This window comes from Eriocheir sinensis, chromosome 10, assembly GCF_024679095.1.
Source record: "Eriocheir sinensis breed Jianghai 21 chromosome 10, ASM2467909v1, whole genome shotgun sequence".
In the NCBI taxonomy this organism is placed as follows: domain Eukaryota; kingdom Metazoa; phylum Arthropoda; class Malacostraca; order Decapoda; family Varunidae; genus Eriocheir; species Eriocheir sinensis.
Genome location: NC_066518.1, coordinates 22,445,378 through 22,460,856, shown reverse-complemented (window position 1 = coordinate 22,460,856; position 15,479 = coordinate 22,445,378). Strand labels below are relative to the sequence as shown.

Genomic DNA, 15,479 nt, shown 5'->3' with positions numbered 1-15,479 from the left:
TGATCGATCAAATAGAACAAGAAGAAATCACAGTTTCAAGATAAGTGGTAAAAAAAATTTCGTCGCACGAAGCCAAACACTTCTTCTTCAATCGAGTCGTTAATGCTTGGAATTATCTACCCTGTGATGTCGTTGATAGTACAACAGTTACGGCCTTCAAGAATAGATTAGACAAGCATTTTGAATCCAACCAGGAACTAAGATATTACTCATTGTCATAATAACGTTAACTTCTTTCGAATACTGGTGTCCTTGTCCGTTTTTATCGTCCGGTTAGTGTAGCAGTAATGGTAGTTCTTTCCTCTTTCCTACATAATTTCCATGCAGTTTTTCCATGTTGCATGGCTCTTTTTCTTTTCCTGCCAGCTTTGGCTGGAGGGATGGGGGGGGGGGGGGGCTTCGCTTTTGCTGTCCTTCACTTTCCACCTTTGATTAGACAGTTAGTGTAGCTTGTCACAAACAGCCTCGTAAGGACCATCATGTCTGCTGTTGTTTGTTCTTCCTTTGTGTGTTTCTTTGTGTTCCTCCTCCTCCTCTTCCTCCTTTTTCCTCACCTGCAACTATGGGACGTAAAAGTCATACTATAAATCCCCTCGCTTATCTCCGCCTACCTGTCACTTCCCCTCACCTCGTTTCTCTCTCACAAATCCTACTTTAGATCCGCCTTTATTTTTCCTTTTTTTTCCGCATGTGTCTGTCTTTCAATTTCTTTTTCATTTTACTATGTCTGCCTTCCTCACTCTTTTCTTTTATCATAGTTTTGTCCTTGTATTTTTTTATGTTTTTGTTGTTCTTCCCCATTTTCTTCTTCCTGTTTTTAATCTTGTTATTATACTTGTTGTTCTCTTCCTTGTTTACATTCTTCTGTGCTACTATTCAGTACGCTCTAAGTTATTTTTGGTGCTCTTCATCAATTTTCTTTATATCTAGTAATTAAGTTTTCACTCGCCTATTTTCCCCTCCTCTCATTCCACTTTCTCTGTCATCCGCCAACCTACATTCCACTTTTCACGTCTAACCTTCCTCTGTTCAAAACTTGCATTAGTGTGTCCCCCCACTCCTCCTCCTCCTCCTCCTCCTCCTCCTTCTCCTCTTCCTCTTCCTCACCCTCTTCATCATCATCATCCTTCTCCGGTCTTTCTCACTTCGTCCTCTTGCCATCCACTCTTTGTTCCACTTCCATTTCCCAAACTGTCTAACTGTCCTGCTGCCTGCCTCGCATATACACAGTTTCGCTCTCCTCTGCCCCCCTCTTCCTCTATCTTTGTCTGTTTCCTCTTTCTCTGTGTCGGTCTTTTCATTTTTTACTCCCCATCCCGTCTGTTGCCACCCCTGCTATCCATTCCTTCTCATTTGCCATCAGCTCTCTAATTTTCACAATTATTCACAGCCTTTCAATGCCCCTATGTTCGATTTCATCCATAGCCTCTTAACCTTTACACAACATCCAACTCAGTTATTTTTTCCTTATATTTATTAATAGCCCTTGAAAAACATATATTGCGTTCATTTGAAACATATCTTTCTTTTTTACTTTTTCCCCCACAATTCTTCCTCTTCTTTGTTCTATGTATATTTTCACCTGTTCCTTTTCTTTCCTTTTTCCCAAATTTTTCCGGCCACGCACCACCTTCCAGCCTGTGACCAAGTCCACGCACCCCCGCTAAGATTCAAGCAGTACTAAGGTCCCGTCGATTTCATGAAATTTTGTCCATTTTTTACGAATTTTGAGCTCGCAAAGTATGAGGCTCTGAGCAATGGCTATCAAAACTGAACGAAAATGTACCTGGGGGGTTGGATGAATGTGCTCAGAGTCTGGGTATGTTTCTAACAAAGAATAGACAAATCCGCCGAAGCGTACAACATACGTTAGTTTTAAAACAACAGCAGTTAATGATGTGTTTGGAATTATGTATTTATATTCAATATTTTCACCATTTTAAGGGGCAGGTCTATCTGAATGAGGAATGCAACGCCCTCAACCTCCCCAAGCTGCCTTTCCCCTGCTTTCTCTTTTTCTTCTGTTCATACTTCTTTATTTGGGTAACCGGGGGATTAATACCCCCAGGGGTCCTGCGTCCCTGCCCTATGGCGAGCAGTCAGGCCAGCCCCTTATCTGGGCTGGTTGGGTTTGCACCCCCTCCCCCACAAAAAAAATTCGTTAAGCCAAAAACAAATTAAAAAGTAGAGGTCGGGGTCGGGGCATGAGCCTCGACCCCGATCCGATCTTACTGGGGGGCCCGATCGCGCGGCAGGCTTCCACGATGCATCCGCATCCGGGGAGCCTGCCGCCAGTGACGGGTGCAGGGCAAAGCCTACGGGACCCCTGCACCTCGAAGAAGGAAGGGCCCCCTAGCCCCTTTTTTTGTTTTGGGGGTGGCCTGGGTGGTGCAGAGGCTGCGCCCTGCCCGCAGAACCAGGACCGGGGTTAACCTTCGGAGGGCTCTGCGTGTGGGCTCCTGGAACGTCCGGAGCCTCTCGGACGATGATCGACTGCCCTACATATCAATTGAGCTCAGGAGGCTGAGGGTGGACATAGTGGCACTCACTGAGACAAGGAGGCCTGGCAGTGGCGAGATCTTTGAGGGGGGTACACCTTCTATTGGTCCGGCATGAGCAATGGCTTCCATGTCAGGGGGGTAGCTATGGGCATCTCCAACCAACTACTGCCATTTGTGGTCGATGTTGCTTCGGTTGATGAGCGTATAATGCGAGTGAGGCTGAAGCACACACTGAGCGTGAAACTGAAGAGGATACATTCTACGCCAAACTCGACTCCGTATTAGACCAGTGCCCTCCCCGGGACACACTCATTGTCCTGGGTGACTTCAATGCTACTGCTGGCACTGACAGGGTTGGTTACTATGGTACGCCATTTTGAATTTTGAATTTTGGGAAAGGTGTGCATGTTGTGTGAATGTAGTGTGGTGTGGATAGAGGGAGGATCTGTCTTTAGACAGCATGCTGAAGCAGCTGAACTACTCTCTGGTGTTGATGAGACAATAGGGAAACGGTTGGTGAGGACCTGGGAAGGGTCTTTGGAGGGCTTCAGCACCCTCCTCACTTCCCATATATACCACACCGGGAGAGGCTTGCGCCCGTTTCGGTAGGTGTCTTCCTACCTACTCCAGTTTTATATATATATATATATATATATATATATATATATATATATATATATATATATATATATATATATCTATATATATATATATATATATATATATATATTGTAACATCGCCTCGCAGTGACAGGCGAGGGAGAAGAAGAGCGTGCAGCTTTACAAATGCTTTGGCCGGGCCAGGGGCCGTGGCTGTCTGGCGATGGAATGGGAGAGAGAGAGAGAGGTGGCGAGTCAGCCCTTCTTCTCTTCACAGGAGCACAGGGGCGTCAGGCGGGCGTGTTGGAAGAGGAAGGAGACGACGCCAGGCCCTACCCTCTGCAGTGACGTCACGCGCTACTAACTACTGATTGGCTGATGCCTCCCTCCTCCCCTCTCTGCCCCCTCTCCCTGCTTATCTTCTCTCTCTCTCTCTCTCTCTCTCTCTCTCTCTCTCTCTCTCTCTCTCTCTCTCTCTCTCTTTAACACATTTGCAGTACGCATCGAGCATTCGGGCGCTCGGACGTGAACGAGAAACTGATGTCCGATTATGCACTCTTTTAGTCGCAATAGTCGCGCGATAAAGTTCGCGCGACTTGCGGGTGCCGGCCCGTCGCGCGAACATTTTGAAATGTTCAAAAAGTTTGCAGAAAGTCTGCGATATTGGCCAAATCGCACGATTATTCGCACGGTTAAGCGATAGACCACCGCATTATGCGCTCGCATACCCTCGTCAAACGCAAGGGGTCGCGGTGTATGCGCGCGTATACGCGAGCGACTTTGTACATCGTGCGTATGGCAGCGACGCTGCTTCGGAAAGCGAGATGGCAACGAGCGAGCGGGAGGGTGTGAAAAACCGTTGGCAAACGACCACTCGCTCGCACTCACACTGTCCTGCCACACGCCGCTACCCTGCCCGCCTGCAAATAATAGCCTAGTACTCATGAATTTCTAATAATAGCCTAGTATTCATGAATTTTTAATAAAAGCCTAGTATTCATGAATTTTTAATAATAGCCTAGTATTCATGAATTTTTAATAATAGCATATTATTCCTAACTGCTAAATAATAGAATAGCATTCCTAAATGCAAAGTAATACCCTAGTGTTGATGAATGCAAAATAATAGAATAGTATTCCTAACTGCTAAATAATAGCCTAGTGTTCATGAATACAAAAAAATAGAATAGTTTTCCTAAATGCAAAATAATAGCCTGGTTTAACAAAAAATGCAAAATTATAAGCTAGTGTACACAGTAAAATTATTAGCAAGAATACATAGTAAATTTATAATGTATTTATCTCGACTACTTCATTAGCTTATTAGCAAGTAATTACAGGTTGTAAAACTCTTTCCACTTACAATTTATAACAGAAGTTGTAGATACGGTATACCATGAAGAAAACCTTACACCATACGAATAAAATCCAATATTCCTCAAAACAACTAACTTCGTTCCCAGGAGATCACGACCCCTAGGTTAAGAACTGCTGAATTAAAGGCAAGAAACAATAAAGCAATATCAGCGACAGCAAGGGAGGGTAGCACGGGCTACTACTTACTTGAAGCACTGGGTGTTCGTTACTAAAAATCAAATTTGAGTCCACACAAGCAACTGGCGTTGCCAGATGGGGATTATTTTACCATATTGAAAACCTATAAGGTTGATCAGCCAAAATAATAACCTTAGCGTTAGAGCATCGGGATATGCAGGGTTCCAAGATTAATTTCAGGTTAGTTAGTTAGTGTGTGTGTATGTGTGTGTGTGTATATATATATATATATATATATATATATATATCTATATATATATATATATATATATATATATATATATATATATATATATAATGTGTGGTGTGTGGGGGATGGATGGTAGAGACAGCGCGATAGTGTTGCCTGCCAATATGGGTCGTACAGCGACGCGCCCTCGACGTTTTCTCGACCATGTGTGCAACGTCGAGCGTCGTCGAGCGGCTAGACGAGAGGCAGTCGCACATAGTCGCCAGGCCCTGCGTTCATTGCGAACCGTCGCAACGGTTTTTTTTTCAAAATTGGGCTCTTCTGCGTATTGTCGCGAGCACTCACGCACAATTCACCTCGATGTCCCGTCGCCTGTCGCCCTCGTGTGCGTATAGGCGAGCGACGCTCCCTCGCCATGTTGTTGTGAGTTGAAACAGAGGCAAACTCGCAGAGACAATGGCGATACCCCCACGATTTCGTGCATTTTCAAAATCGCCAACCGTCGCAGAGCGAAATCGTAGATGTGTGATCTCAGCATTACACACGTTCATTATATATTTATGAGCACTAGTGGTGTGGGGCATGTTCCTCGCCACCTGTGAGCTGCAACTTACAACTGCTGGGTGGACATTTCCCATACTGCTGGCACTGCTGCAGTGAACGTGTTCCACAGGCGGGACACTTTGAAGGTGAAGGTCCTTTCGTGCTAGCTGGCGCGTGACCTCGGCACCCCGACCTGCTCGTGGCTGGAGAGTACCATTCTCGTATCTCTCACAGCCTCTCGCGGTGGGAGCCTCAGCTTCGCCATTTGTGGAACTCCTTGTACCTGGGCCTTGTGGCCCTAGCGGTGCTCCAGAGTGTTCAGGGGTTTCGTGTCCTGAGGGGGCGGCTGGGGGTTTTCTCCTCTAACAGTCGCTGCACGCGTCGCTCCGCCTTTTCCAGTCTCTGCAGGTGTATGGCCACGCTGGACACCCAGGACAGAGCCCGTACTCCAGGTAGGGTCTTACCTGGGCCTTGTAGAGGAGCATAATTCATCGCTTGTCAAGGAAATTAGCCACTCTAAGAAGGGCAGAAACCGGAGGGAGGCTTGGTGGGCGACATGTTTCATATGGCGGTCGAAGCGCAGCTCTCGGTCCAAGTCCACTCCGAGGATCCTGACGTAATCCTGGAGCGGGAGGGTGACGGAGCCAAACATCACCCTTCCTTCGACAGCTTGTGTGGCTGCCGGGGACCGAGAGATCACCGTCGCCTGGGTTTTTTCAGGAGCAAAGTCCACCTGCCAGCGTCCCCCCCACCTCTGTATCAGGCGTAGTTGTTGGTTGACGTCAGCAACTGCTTGCTGACTTCCTTGCCGAGGATAGGAGAGGGAGAGCGTGCAGTCGTCAGCGTATGCAGAGAAGGTCGTCGATGTACAGATTCCACAGGACAGGGCCCAGCACAGATCCCTGAGGGACTGAGGCACCCACTGGGAGGTCCCTGGACTGCTGCCCACCGACGACGGCGTGATGGCTTCTTCCTTGAAGGTAGTCGCTCATCAGCATCAGCAGGTGTCCTTGGATGCCTTTGGCACGAAGCTTCTGCAAACCCGCATGCCACACTCGGTCAAAAGCACCTGCGATGTCGAGAGCGACCACAAGGGTATCTAGGCCGGTGTCTAGGGAGTCCTGCCAATCTCTGGAGGGGAGCAGCAGGAGGTCTGAAGTGGAGCGGCCAGATCTGAACCCAGATTGCTGGTGAGTGATGAGGGCGTTGTTCTCGAGGTGGCGGGTGATGGGCTCCACCACTATTCTTTCGAGGATTTTTCCAACTACAGAGAGGAGGGAGGTGGGTCTGTAGTTGGCAGGGTCAGATCTGGACTGCTTTTTGTTGACCGGCAGCACGCGAGCCTCCTTCCATATTGAGGGCCACGTATTCTTCCGGACACAGGCCCCGAACACCTCCGAGAGGGGTCCTATCAGCTCACTGGAGCAGTGACGCAGCACATGTGGGCTGACGTTGTCAGGCCCAGTGGCCTTCCTGACGTCCACTGCTATCAGAAGGCGCTCAACTTGCTCCCGGTGTACCTCAACCTCTGTCAGGGTTTGGTCGCATTTCAGTGCCAGTTGTGGGGGAGGTCTGGTGGGGTCGGCGACGGACATCTTGGCAGATAAAAGGTCAGCCAGGAGCTCTGCCTTCTCCCTGCTGCTGGTTGCTGTGGTGCCGTCGTGCTTGGTGAGGGGATGGATTGTTTCTTGGTGGCTGCTGCCGTGTCTCTCCTTAACAAGAGTCCACCAGGTCTTGCTGCCCACCCCCGGCCCGCACAGCTTGGCGCGGAGGTCGCTTTCCCACTTCCGTTTCACCCATTTACTGGTGGCCACCATGTGTTTGCATGCCGCTCGATGCATGGCTTTGTTGCGGCGGGTTGGGCTCCTCTTGTAGCGGAGCTACGCAGAATACTTTATCTCTGCAGCAAGGCAGACTAAAGGTACCAGAGCTGTCGAACTCCCGCAAACCATTATCTTTACATTTCTCCCCGGAATCGTGCAAAATCTATTCTCCGACTTTCGAAAAACTCCTTCATTAATAGAAAATGCCAAAACCTTGCTTTTTTCTAATTCTTCCCGGGACTTCTGGCATCTAGCCAAAAAACATCTCCAACTTCACTTCTTCATCTTTCCCTCCTCTCCTTAGTCCTGACGGCAACACCGCCGTCTCATCTATCTCTAAGGCTAAACTCTTCTCTCAGACTTTCTCAAAGAACTTCACTCTGGACGATTCTGGGCATATTCTTCCTATTCATCTCCCCTCTGACTCCTTTATGCCTGTTAATAAGATTCTTAAGAATGATGTTTTCTATGCCCTCTCTGGCCTCAATCCTCAGAAGGCTTATGGACCTGATGGAGTGCCTCCTATAGTCCTTGAAAACTGTGCTTCCGTGCTGATACCCTGCCGGTCAAACTCTTTCGCCTCTGCCTGTCAACATTCACCTTTCCTTCCTGCTGGAAGTATGCCTTCATACAGCCTGTGCCTAAGAAGGGTGACCGTTCCAATCCCTCAAACTACCGACTTATAGCTCTTCTTTCTTGTCTATCTAAAGCTTTTGAATCAATCCTTAACCGGAAGATTCAAAAGCACCTTTCCACTTCTGACCTTCTATCTGATCGCCAGTATGGGTTCCGCAAGGGACGTTCTACTGGTAATCTCCTTGACTTCCTAACTGACTCTTGGTCATCCTTTCTGGCCGTTTCGGTGAAACCTTTGCTATTGCGCTGGACATATCAAAAGCCTTTGATGGGGTCTGGCACAAATCTTTGCTTTTCAAACTACCCGCCTACGGTTTCTATCCTTCTCTCTATACCTTTATCTCCAGTTTCCTTTCTGACCGTTCTATTTTTTGTTAGGGTAGACGGTCGCTGTTCTTCCCCTAAGCCTATTAACAGTGGTGTCCCGCAGGGTTCTGTCCTATCTCCCAGTCTCTTTCTGTTGTTCATTGATGATCTTCTTTCCAAAACGAACTGTCCTTTCCATTCTTACGCCGATGACTCTACTCTGCATTACTCAACTTCTTTTAATAGAAGACCCACCCAACAGAAACTAAACGATTTCAGGCTGGAGGCAGCAGTACGCTTTTCCTCAGACTCAGACCTCAGACCTTTCCGATTGGGTCAAGAAGAACCTGGTGTCCTTCAACTCCTCAAAAACACAGGTTCTCCACCATTCCACTCGACACAATCTTCAAAACATATATCCCCTATTCTTCGACAACACTCAGCTATCACCTTCTTCAACACTAAGCATCCTCGGTCTATCCTTAACTCAAAATCTCAACTGAAAACTTCATATCTCTTCTCTTACTAAATCAGCTTCCTCGAGGCTGGGCGTTCTGTACCGTTTCCGCCAGTTCTTCTCCCCTGCAGATTTGCTATCCATTTACAGGGGCCTTGTCCGCCTTCGTATGGAGTATGTATCTAATGTGTGGGGGGGCTCCACTCACACAGCTCTCCTGGACAGAGTGGAGTCTAAGGCTCTTCGTCTCATCAGCTCTTCTCCTCATACTGAAAGTCTTCTACCTCTAAACGTCCGCCGCCATGTTGCCTCTCTTCCTATCTTCTATCGATATTTTCATGCTGATTGCTCTTCTGAACTTGCTAACTGCATGCCTCCCATCCTCCCGCGGTCCCGCTGCATACGACTTTCTACTCATGCTCATCCCTATACTGTCCAAACCCCTTATGCAAGAGTTAACCAGCATCTTCATTCTTTCATCCCTTATACTACAAAACTCTGGAACAGCCTTCCTTCGTCTATATTTCCTCCTGCCTTTGACTTGAATTATTTCAAGAGGAGTGTATCAAGACACCTCTCCTCCCGAAAATGACTCTCTTGGCCGCTCATAAATTTTGTCTCTATAGGCACAGCGATTAGCGGGCTTTTTTTTTTACACCTTTTTCAGTTGCCCTTGAGCCGTTTCTTTAGCTGAAAAAAAAGGCGGCAGCGGTACCTGAACCAGGGCTGATCGGTGGGCCTGAAAGTGTACTGGCGGTGTGGGATGTGCTCTCGTTGGAGAGCTTTGAGTCGCTCAGTAAAGGCCCTCGCCATGGGCTCTGCTCGCCCAGTCAGAAGGGTGTGCCAGTCTGTCTTCTGCAGGTATCTCTTAAGGGAGGACCAGTCAGCTCTGACCCATAGCCAGATGGTGTGGGAAGTGGCCTCATCCCGTGCCACGCTCACGTCTACCCGGGTCAGGATGGCGTGGTGGTCAGAGCTGCCAACCGGCCCAAGCTGGTGGCACGTGACCCTGCCCTCTCCCAAGTCATAGATGACGGGGTCCAGCGTCCCGCCTTGCTCAAGGGTGGGGAACGTGACATGGTCTGTCAGACCCTGCACCGTCAGGAAGTTATCGTAGGCATCTCCCTCCATGTGCTGGTTTACGTCGCCCACGATTAGGACGTGCCTGCAGCGGTGGCAGGTCAGCTGGTCGTCCACTTGCTCGGTCACAGGAAGTCCAGGGGGGCAGGATCTCTCTCTCTCTCTCTCTCTCTCTCTCTCTCTCTCTCTCTCTCTCATACATACCCCCTCTCTCTCTCTCTCTCTTAGAGAGAGAGAGAGAGAGAGAGAGAGAGAGAAACCTTGACAATGGTCGATAAGATGACGCAACTCTCTCTCTCTCTCTCTCTCTCTCTCTCTCTCTCTCTCTCTCTGCATCTAAGGGAGGGTTGCGTCATCTCATCGGCCATTGTAGAGGTTTCTCTCTCTCTCTCTCTCTCTCTCTCTCTCTCTCTCTCTCTCTCTCTCTCTCTCTCTCTGCATCTAAGCATCTAAGAGAGAGAGAGAGAGAGAGAGAGAGAGAGAGAGAGAGAGAGAGAGTGTCATAGGAAAAGGAAAAGGACGAAGCTACTTGTCGAGTAACACAAAAAAACAACACAATATATGAGAGAGAGAGAGAGAGAGAGAGAGAGAGAGAGAGAGAGAGGAAGTGAGGAAGGGAGGGGGGCTGAGAGGAGAAGGAAGGAGGGAGGCAGCAGCCAATCAGGAGTTAGCAGCGCGTGACGTCACTGCAGAGGGTGTGCCTAGAATCCGCGGGAGAAAGACCCTAGAACCTTTCGAAAATATGCCGCCGGATCGGTACACGGGTCAAAAGCAAAGGCCTGGAGATAACAAGAGGGACAGAAGTGGCGATACCACGCGCGGGGCTTAGATTAAGCTGCGGGGAGGCGGTCGGTGCGGGGGGGTAGGGGAAATCGGCGAGAGACGGGATACAGCTAAAGTTGACTGTAGGCTGTAGTATTGTTAAATTAGTGTCTTGAGGGTGGTAGCCCCTGAAATGAATGGATGATTTGAGTGTTATCCGCAGTAACATGGCAACCCATCTCTAGCGCTGAGGACAGGTTCGGGGTTTCGCGCGCGAAGCACAACGCGGGGCACAGTAGGGATGGGCAGGTACCGTTAATTTCAGTACCAGTAGTACAGGTACCGAAAACTCAGGTACCGATTGTACCGGTACCGGTACTGGTACCCATAATTTTTTTTTTATCTAATGCCGTCTGATGAAGTTCCTAAATAAATTTTATGTAAAGAAAACTCTCTCTCTCTCTCTCTCTCTCTCTCTCTCTCTCTCTCTCTCTCTCTCTCTCTCTCTCTCTCCTGAATGAATTGAATATTTTTTTTTCGATAAAAAGAATAGCATAAGTATACGTAGTTATTATGGATGTACTCATAGTCTAATAACAATAACAAAATATATTAGTATCCTAAAAAAAAAGACTCGGACATGAAGAATCATCCAATAAATCCAATAATACAATAATGGAGACGGGAGCCATGATGGAAACGAAAAGCAGGATAAAATGGTTGGAACTTGGGAAGATGGTCAGCAAGGCAGTGACTCAGCAGCCAGCATAACATTCAAGGTTTATCGTCTCCACAGGGCCCATACCGGTATCGCATGGCGACTGACGAGGCCGCGCGCCGCCGAGCGTCGCCAATGTCCAAACGGTACCGGCACTAGTGACAATGGTCAGTGCCGAGTGATCATGAGTCTTCCCGGCACTGGGTACCGGTGAAGTGTTTTGCACCTTGGATTCCCGTGCTTTTATATGCCACATGGGCATCAGATGATCAGCTTTCAGAAATATTGACACTGTCGGGGAATTGTTCCCGCCATATCGCCGACACTTCGGGGACATACGAGGACAATTCGGAGACTTGTCGCCAATTATTCCGCGACAAAAAAAAAAAAAAAACGTTAAAATTTCAGATTTTGAACTCGGCGACATGGACGCCGAATAGTTGGCGACATGTCTCCGAATTGTCCCCGAATTGTCTTGAGCATTCGCCAACATGTCGCCGAATGGTCACGAACTGTAAGAATATTGGTCATGTCGGCGAACCGGTCGCCGATTTTTTTCACGAACTGATTCGGCGACAAGTTCGTGGCCAAAATTCGGCAGTGTATTTGGGGCTTTACGTTGTGGGTGGTATTCTCCAAGTGACTTGGATAAGGAGCGTCTGGCGTGGTGGTACGGAGGGAAAGACTTTACTAGACTTCTTGAAAAATCTTAGAGAGGAGCGAGGCTTCTCGCCCAGCTCGTACGCAGGCGGGCAAGTACAGGCCCCGAAGCTGCACAATTGGAGAGAAATAACAGGGAATAGGTTTGTCTCCTCTTAGAGAGTCTGGACTCAGGCGTTAATGGTACGGTGACAACCTTCACCGTGTTTTCTCTTGCGGAACTGGTAGTTGATTCCGAGCTGGTCCCTTTCACATTTGTAATATATATATATATATATATATATATATATATATATATATATATATATATATATATATATATATATATATATATATATATATGTAAATATTTATATAAATATATATATATATATATATATATATATATATATATATATATATATATATATATTTTTTTTTCCGTCTCCGTCTATTGCGCCTGTAGGCTTGCTTGAGGGGCCTGGATGGTATTCGGCCCCAGCCCCTCATGGCGCAGGCAAGTGTTTATAGTAGCGCCATATATATATATATATATATATATATATATATATATATATATATATATATATATATATATATATCTGTGTGTGTGTGTGTGTGTGTGTGTGTGTGTGTGTGTGTGTGTTATTATCATTTAAAAAAAAATATCAATATCTACAAGCGGACCATTGCTTATCTTCCGTCACAGGTATGGGAGGCTGAGTCAGGCAGCCTTATGGTGAACACATCCAGCTCATCGCCTGTATTCTCCGCCCGCCCCTTGGAACCGGGCCGTGCCTACAAGGCATCCTTGTCGGCGTACAACAGTCGCGGCCACGCCTCTCCCACTCGCTTCTCCTTCCTTACACTTAAGGAAGCAGAGATGCATAAAAGTATGTACTGCCTATTTATTCTATTTTTTCCCTTTGAGAGGAGTGATTTTTTTGTGTGCATGCATGTGTATGTGTGTGTGTGTGTGGGGGGGGGGGTTGTGTGTGTGTGTGTGTGTGTGTGTGTGTGTGTGTGTAACAGTCACCACTAGAAGCGGACGCGCGCTCTCCCCTCGGTGACAGAGAAAAATAATATGGTAGAGTAACACAGACCTTGTTATTGCAATATTATATATTTACAATCATTTTTTTTTTTCAACTGTTCGTCAATATCCTGTTACACTCTTCACAGACACATTATACACCACACACACACCAACACACCAATGTCATTTACACTACGCAACATCTACAAATACGCATATACATACAAAAACATTTTTAGTGTGTTTTATAATTTTCATGACTAGTGTGAACTTTGTAATAAAATCAATCTTGACGGATAATGTTCTTTTTCCTTTGCCTGTGACCAATTAGCAATTGAACACTGGACTACCACCAATAATCGGTGACTCCGGATTGTTGCTACGGTCCAAGAGCCAAGAGACTTGTGCCGTAATAAGGGCACAGTCTCCCAGAGCGGTGGACCAGGGTCAGGACACCTGATCCATTCGTCTACCCTCTCCTGAGGCAAGAAGTCTAACCTCCAACCTTGGGGTTCGTGAGATTGAGCTTCAGGTCGGGAGAAACATTACACCCTAGGGTTTAGCAGCCATCTTGAGGGTTTTCCCCCACCCTCCTCGGCATCCTCTGTGCCCCCCCTCCAGGCACCCTCTGTATCCCCCTCCAGGCACCCTCTGTGCCCTCCCTCCAGGCACCCTCTGTACCCCCCTCCAGGCACCCTCTTTGCCCCCCTCCAGGCACCCTCTGCGCCCCCCCCCCCCCCCCCTCGACACCTTCTGTGCCCCATGAGGTGCTTTCTGCGTCGCACCACGCGCCCCCCTGGCGTTCCTCCCAGCGCTCCCTCTCCATCCCCACCCCTCCACTTTGCCTCACTGCTGGTATGGCGAGTGAGCTCGTGTACACCGTGTAACACTACCCATTGAAACTTGCAAACACAGTGTGACGCTACCCATTGAGACACGCAAACACAGTGTAACACTACCCACTGGATTACTCACTGCCCTGTGGATTACTCACCGCCCTGTGGATTACTTACCGCCCTGTGGATTACTTACTGCCCTGTAGATTACTTATTGCCCTTTTGAATTACTCTACTCTCCTGTGGATTACTTACCTACAGTGCATAGTGCTCCCACCTGTGTTCAGTGCAGTGAATTCCCATCAACAGTTAGTGTCACAATCTTACCTGCTATGTGTGCAGTGATGTGTTACAGTGACTTCTTGGACACTCTGTGGTTCGCTCCCTGAACCACTGTGGCACCTGGCACGCGCCAGCGCCCCTCGCTCATCACGAACTGCTATGGCCCCGGTCCGTACCAGCCAGCGCCTTTAGCATGCAGGGCTTTCGACGCTCTCACGGACTGCCGTGGACCCTGGCCCTTTTAAGCCAGCGCCTTTGGCAATCTGTTCCACGCCGTTCGACTCCACCATGCCTGAAGACGGCAACCCTTCCGCTGCAACAGCGGTGTCCTTCAGAGCACTACCTTTCTGCTCACAGGACACGTCTATGTGGTTCTCGATTTTGGAGTGCGGATTCAAGGCATCCAGAACCACTAAGCCTCACTCATTTCACTCACGTTGTTAACCTTCTGCCTTCCGACGTCCTCCCACAAGTCTCCGACGTCATCTCCTCAGCTCCCAACTCCAACCAACCCTATGAAGACCTGAAGACTGCCCTACTCAAACGCCTTCAGTCTTCTATTGCCAGCCGCCTCCAAGAACTTATCTCCAAAGAAGAGTTGGGTTATGAAAAACCGACAGACCTCCTACGCCGCATGAAGCAGCTGCTCGGCGACAAGTACCAGTCTTTTGACTCCGACTTGTTCAAACAGCTGTTTTATCAACGTCTGCCTCCTGCTATTCAGCGCAGCCTCTTCAGTGTTAAGGACGACCAGCAGCCCGACGCCATCGCCAAGTTAGCAGACGACTTCTTGGCGACTCTACCTGGACCTTCAGCTTCTTCAGTGTCTTCCGTCGCATCCCAGGACACCATACAGCTTGATCAACTCATCAAACAAGTTTCCCTACTCGCGACGGAGGTCACCACTCCAGAAGTAGCTCCAGGACCGACACCGGTCTCGCTCCTCCACTCCTCACCGACGCCAGCGCCGTTCCCGTTCGAGGAGCCCACGACTCTGTTGGTACCACCACAACTTCAGCGACAAGGCTTTGAAGTGTGCCGCCCCGTGCACAAACAATGCGCCAAACTCCAAGGGCGAGCGTTAGTGCAGCATAGTGCTCGTCACCAACCCTCAGCGCTGATCCACCTTCACGACTGCCGCTCTAATACCAAGTTCCTTATGGACACTGGCGCTGACGTTAGTATTATCCCAACGACCGCCAGTCAGCGAACCCTACCTCCACTCTTGCACCTTTACGCCGCTAACGGTACCAAGAAACTTGTCTACACACGACGCACCATGCAAGTGGACCTTTACCTACGACGATCCTTCGAATGGACCTTCTACGTCGGGAACGTCTCGCAGACAATCCTCGGAGCAGACTTCCTAAGGCATTTCAACCTCTAAGTGGACAGCAAAGGACGGAGGTTGGTTGACCCGCTTACCTACATCTCCACTGCACGACCAGCACCAGGCGACAGCTCGCAACTCGCTGTCATACACAAGGACCACCAGTTCGCTGTCCTGCTCAAGTCG

General features: G+C 48.5%; 1 protein-coding gene across 1 annotated transcript in view; it reads left to right on the top strand.

The window, feature by feature from the left end:
- Positions 1 to 15,479, top strand: part of LOC126996370 (nephrin-like) — an 80,835-nt gene that overhangs the window by 45,632 nt on the left and 19,724 nt on the right. Inside the window, exon 4 of the mRNA XM_050856740.1 lies at positions 12,519 to 12,702. Coding sequence (XP_050712697.1) covers positions 12,519 to 12,702 — 184 coding nt within the window. The remainder of the gene's footprint in view (positions 1 to 12,518; positions 12,703 to 15,479) is intronic.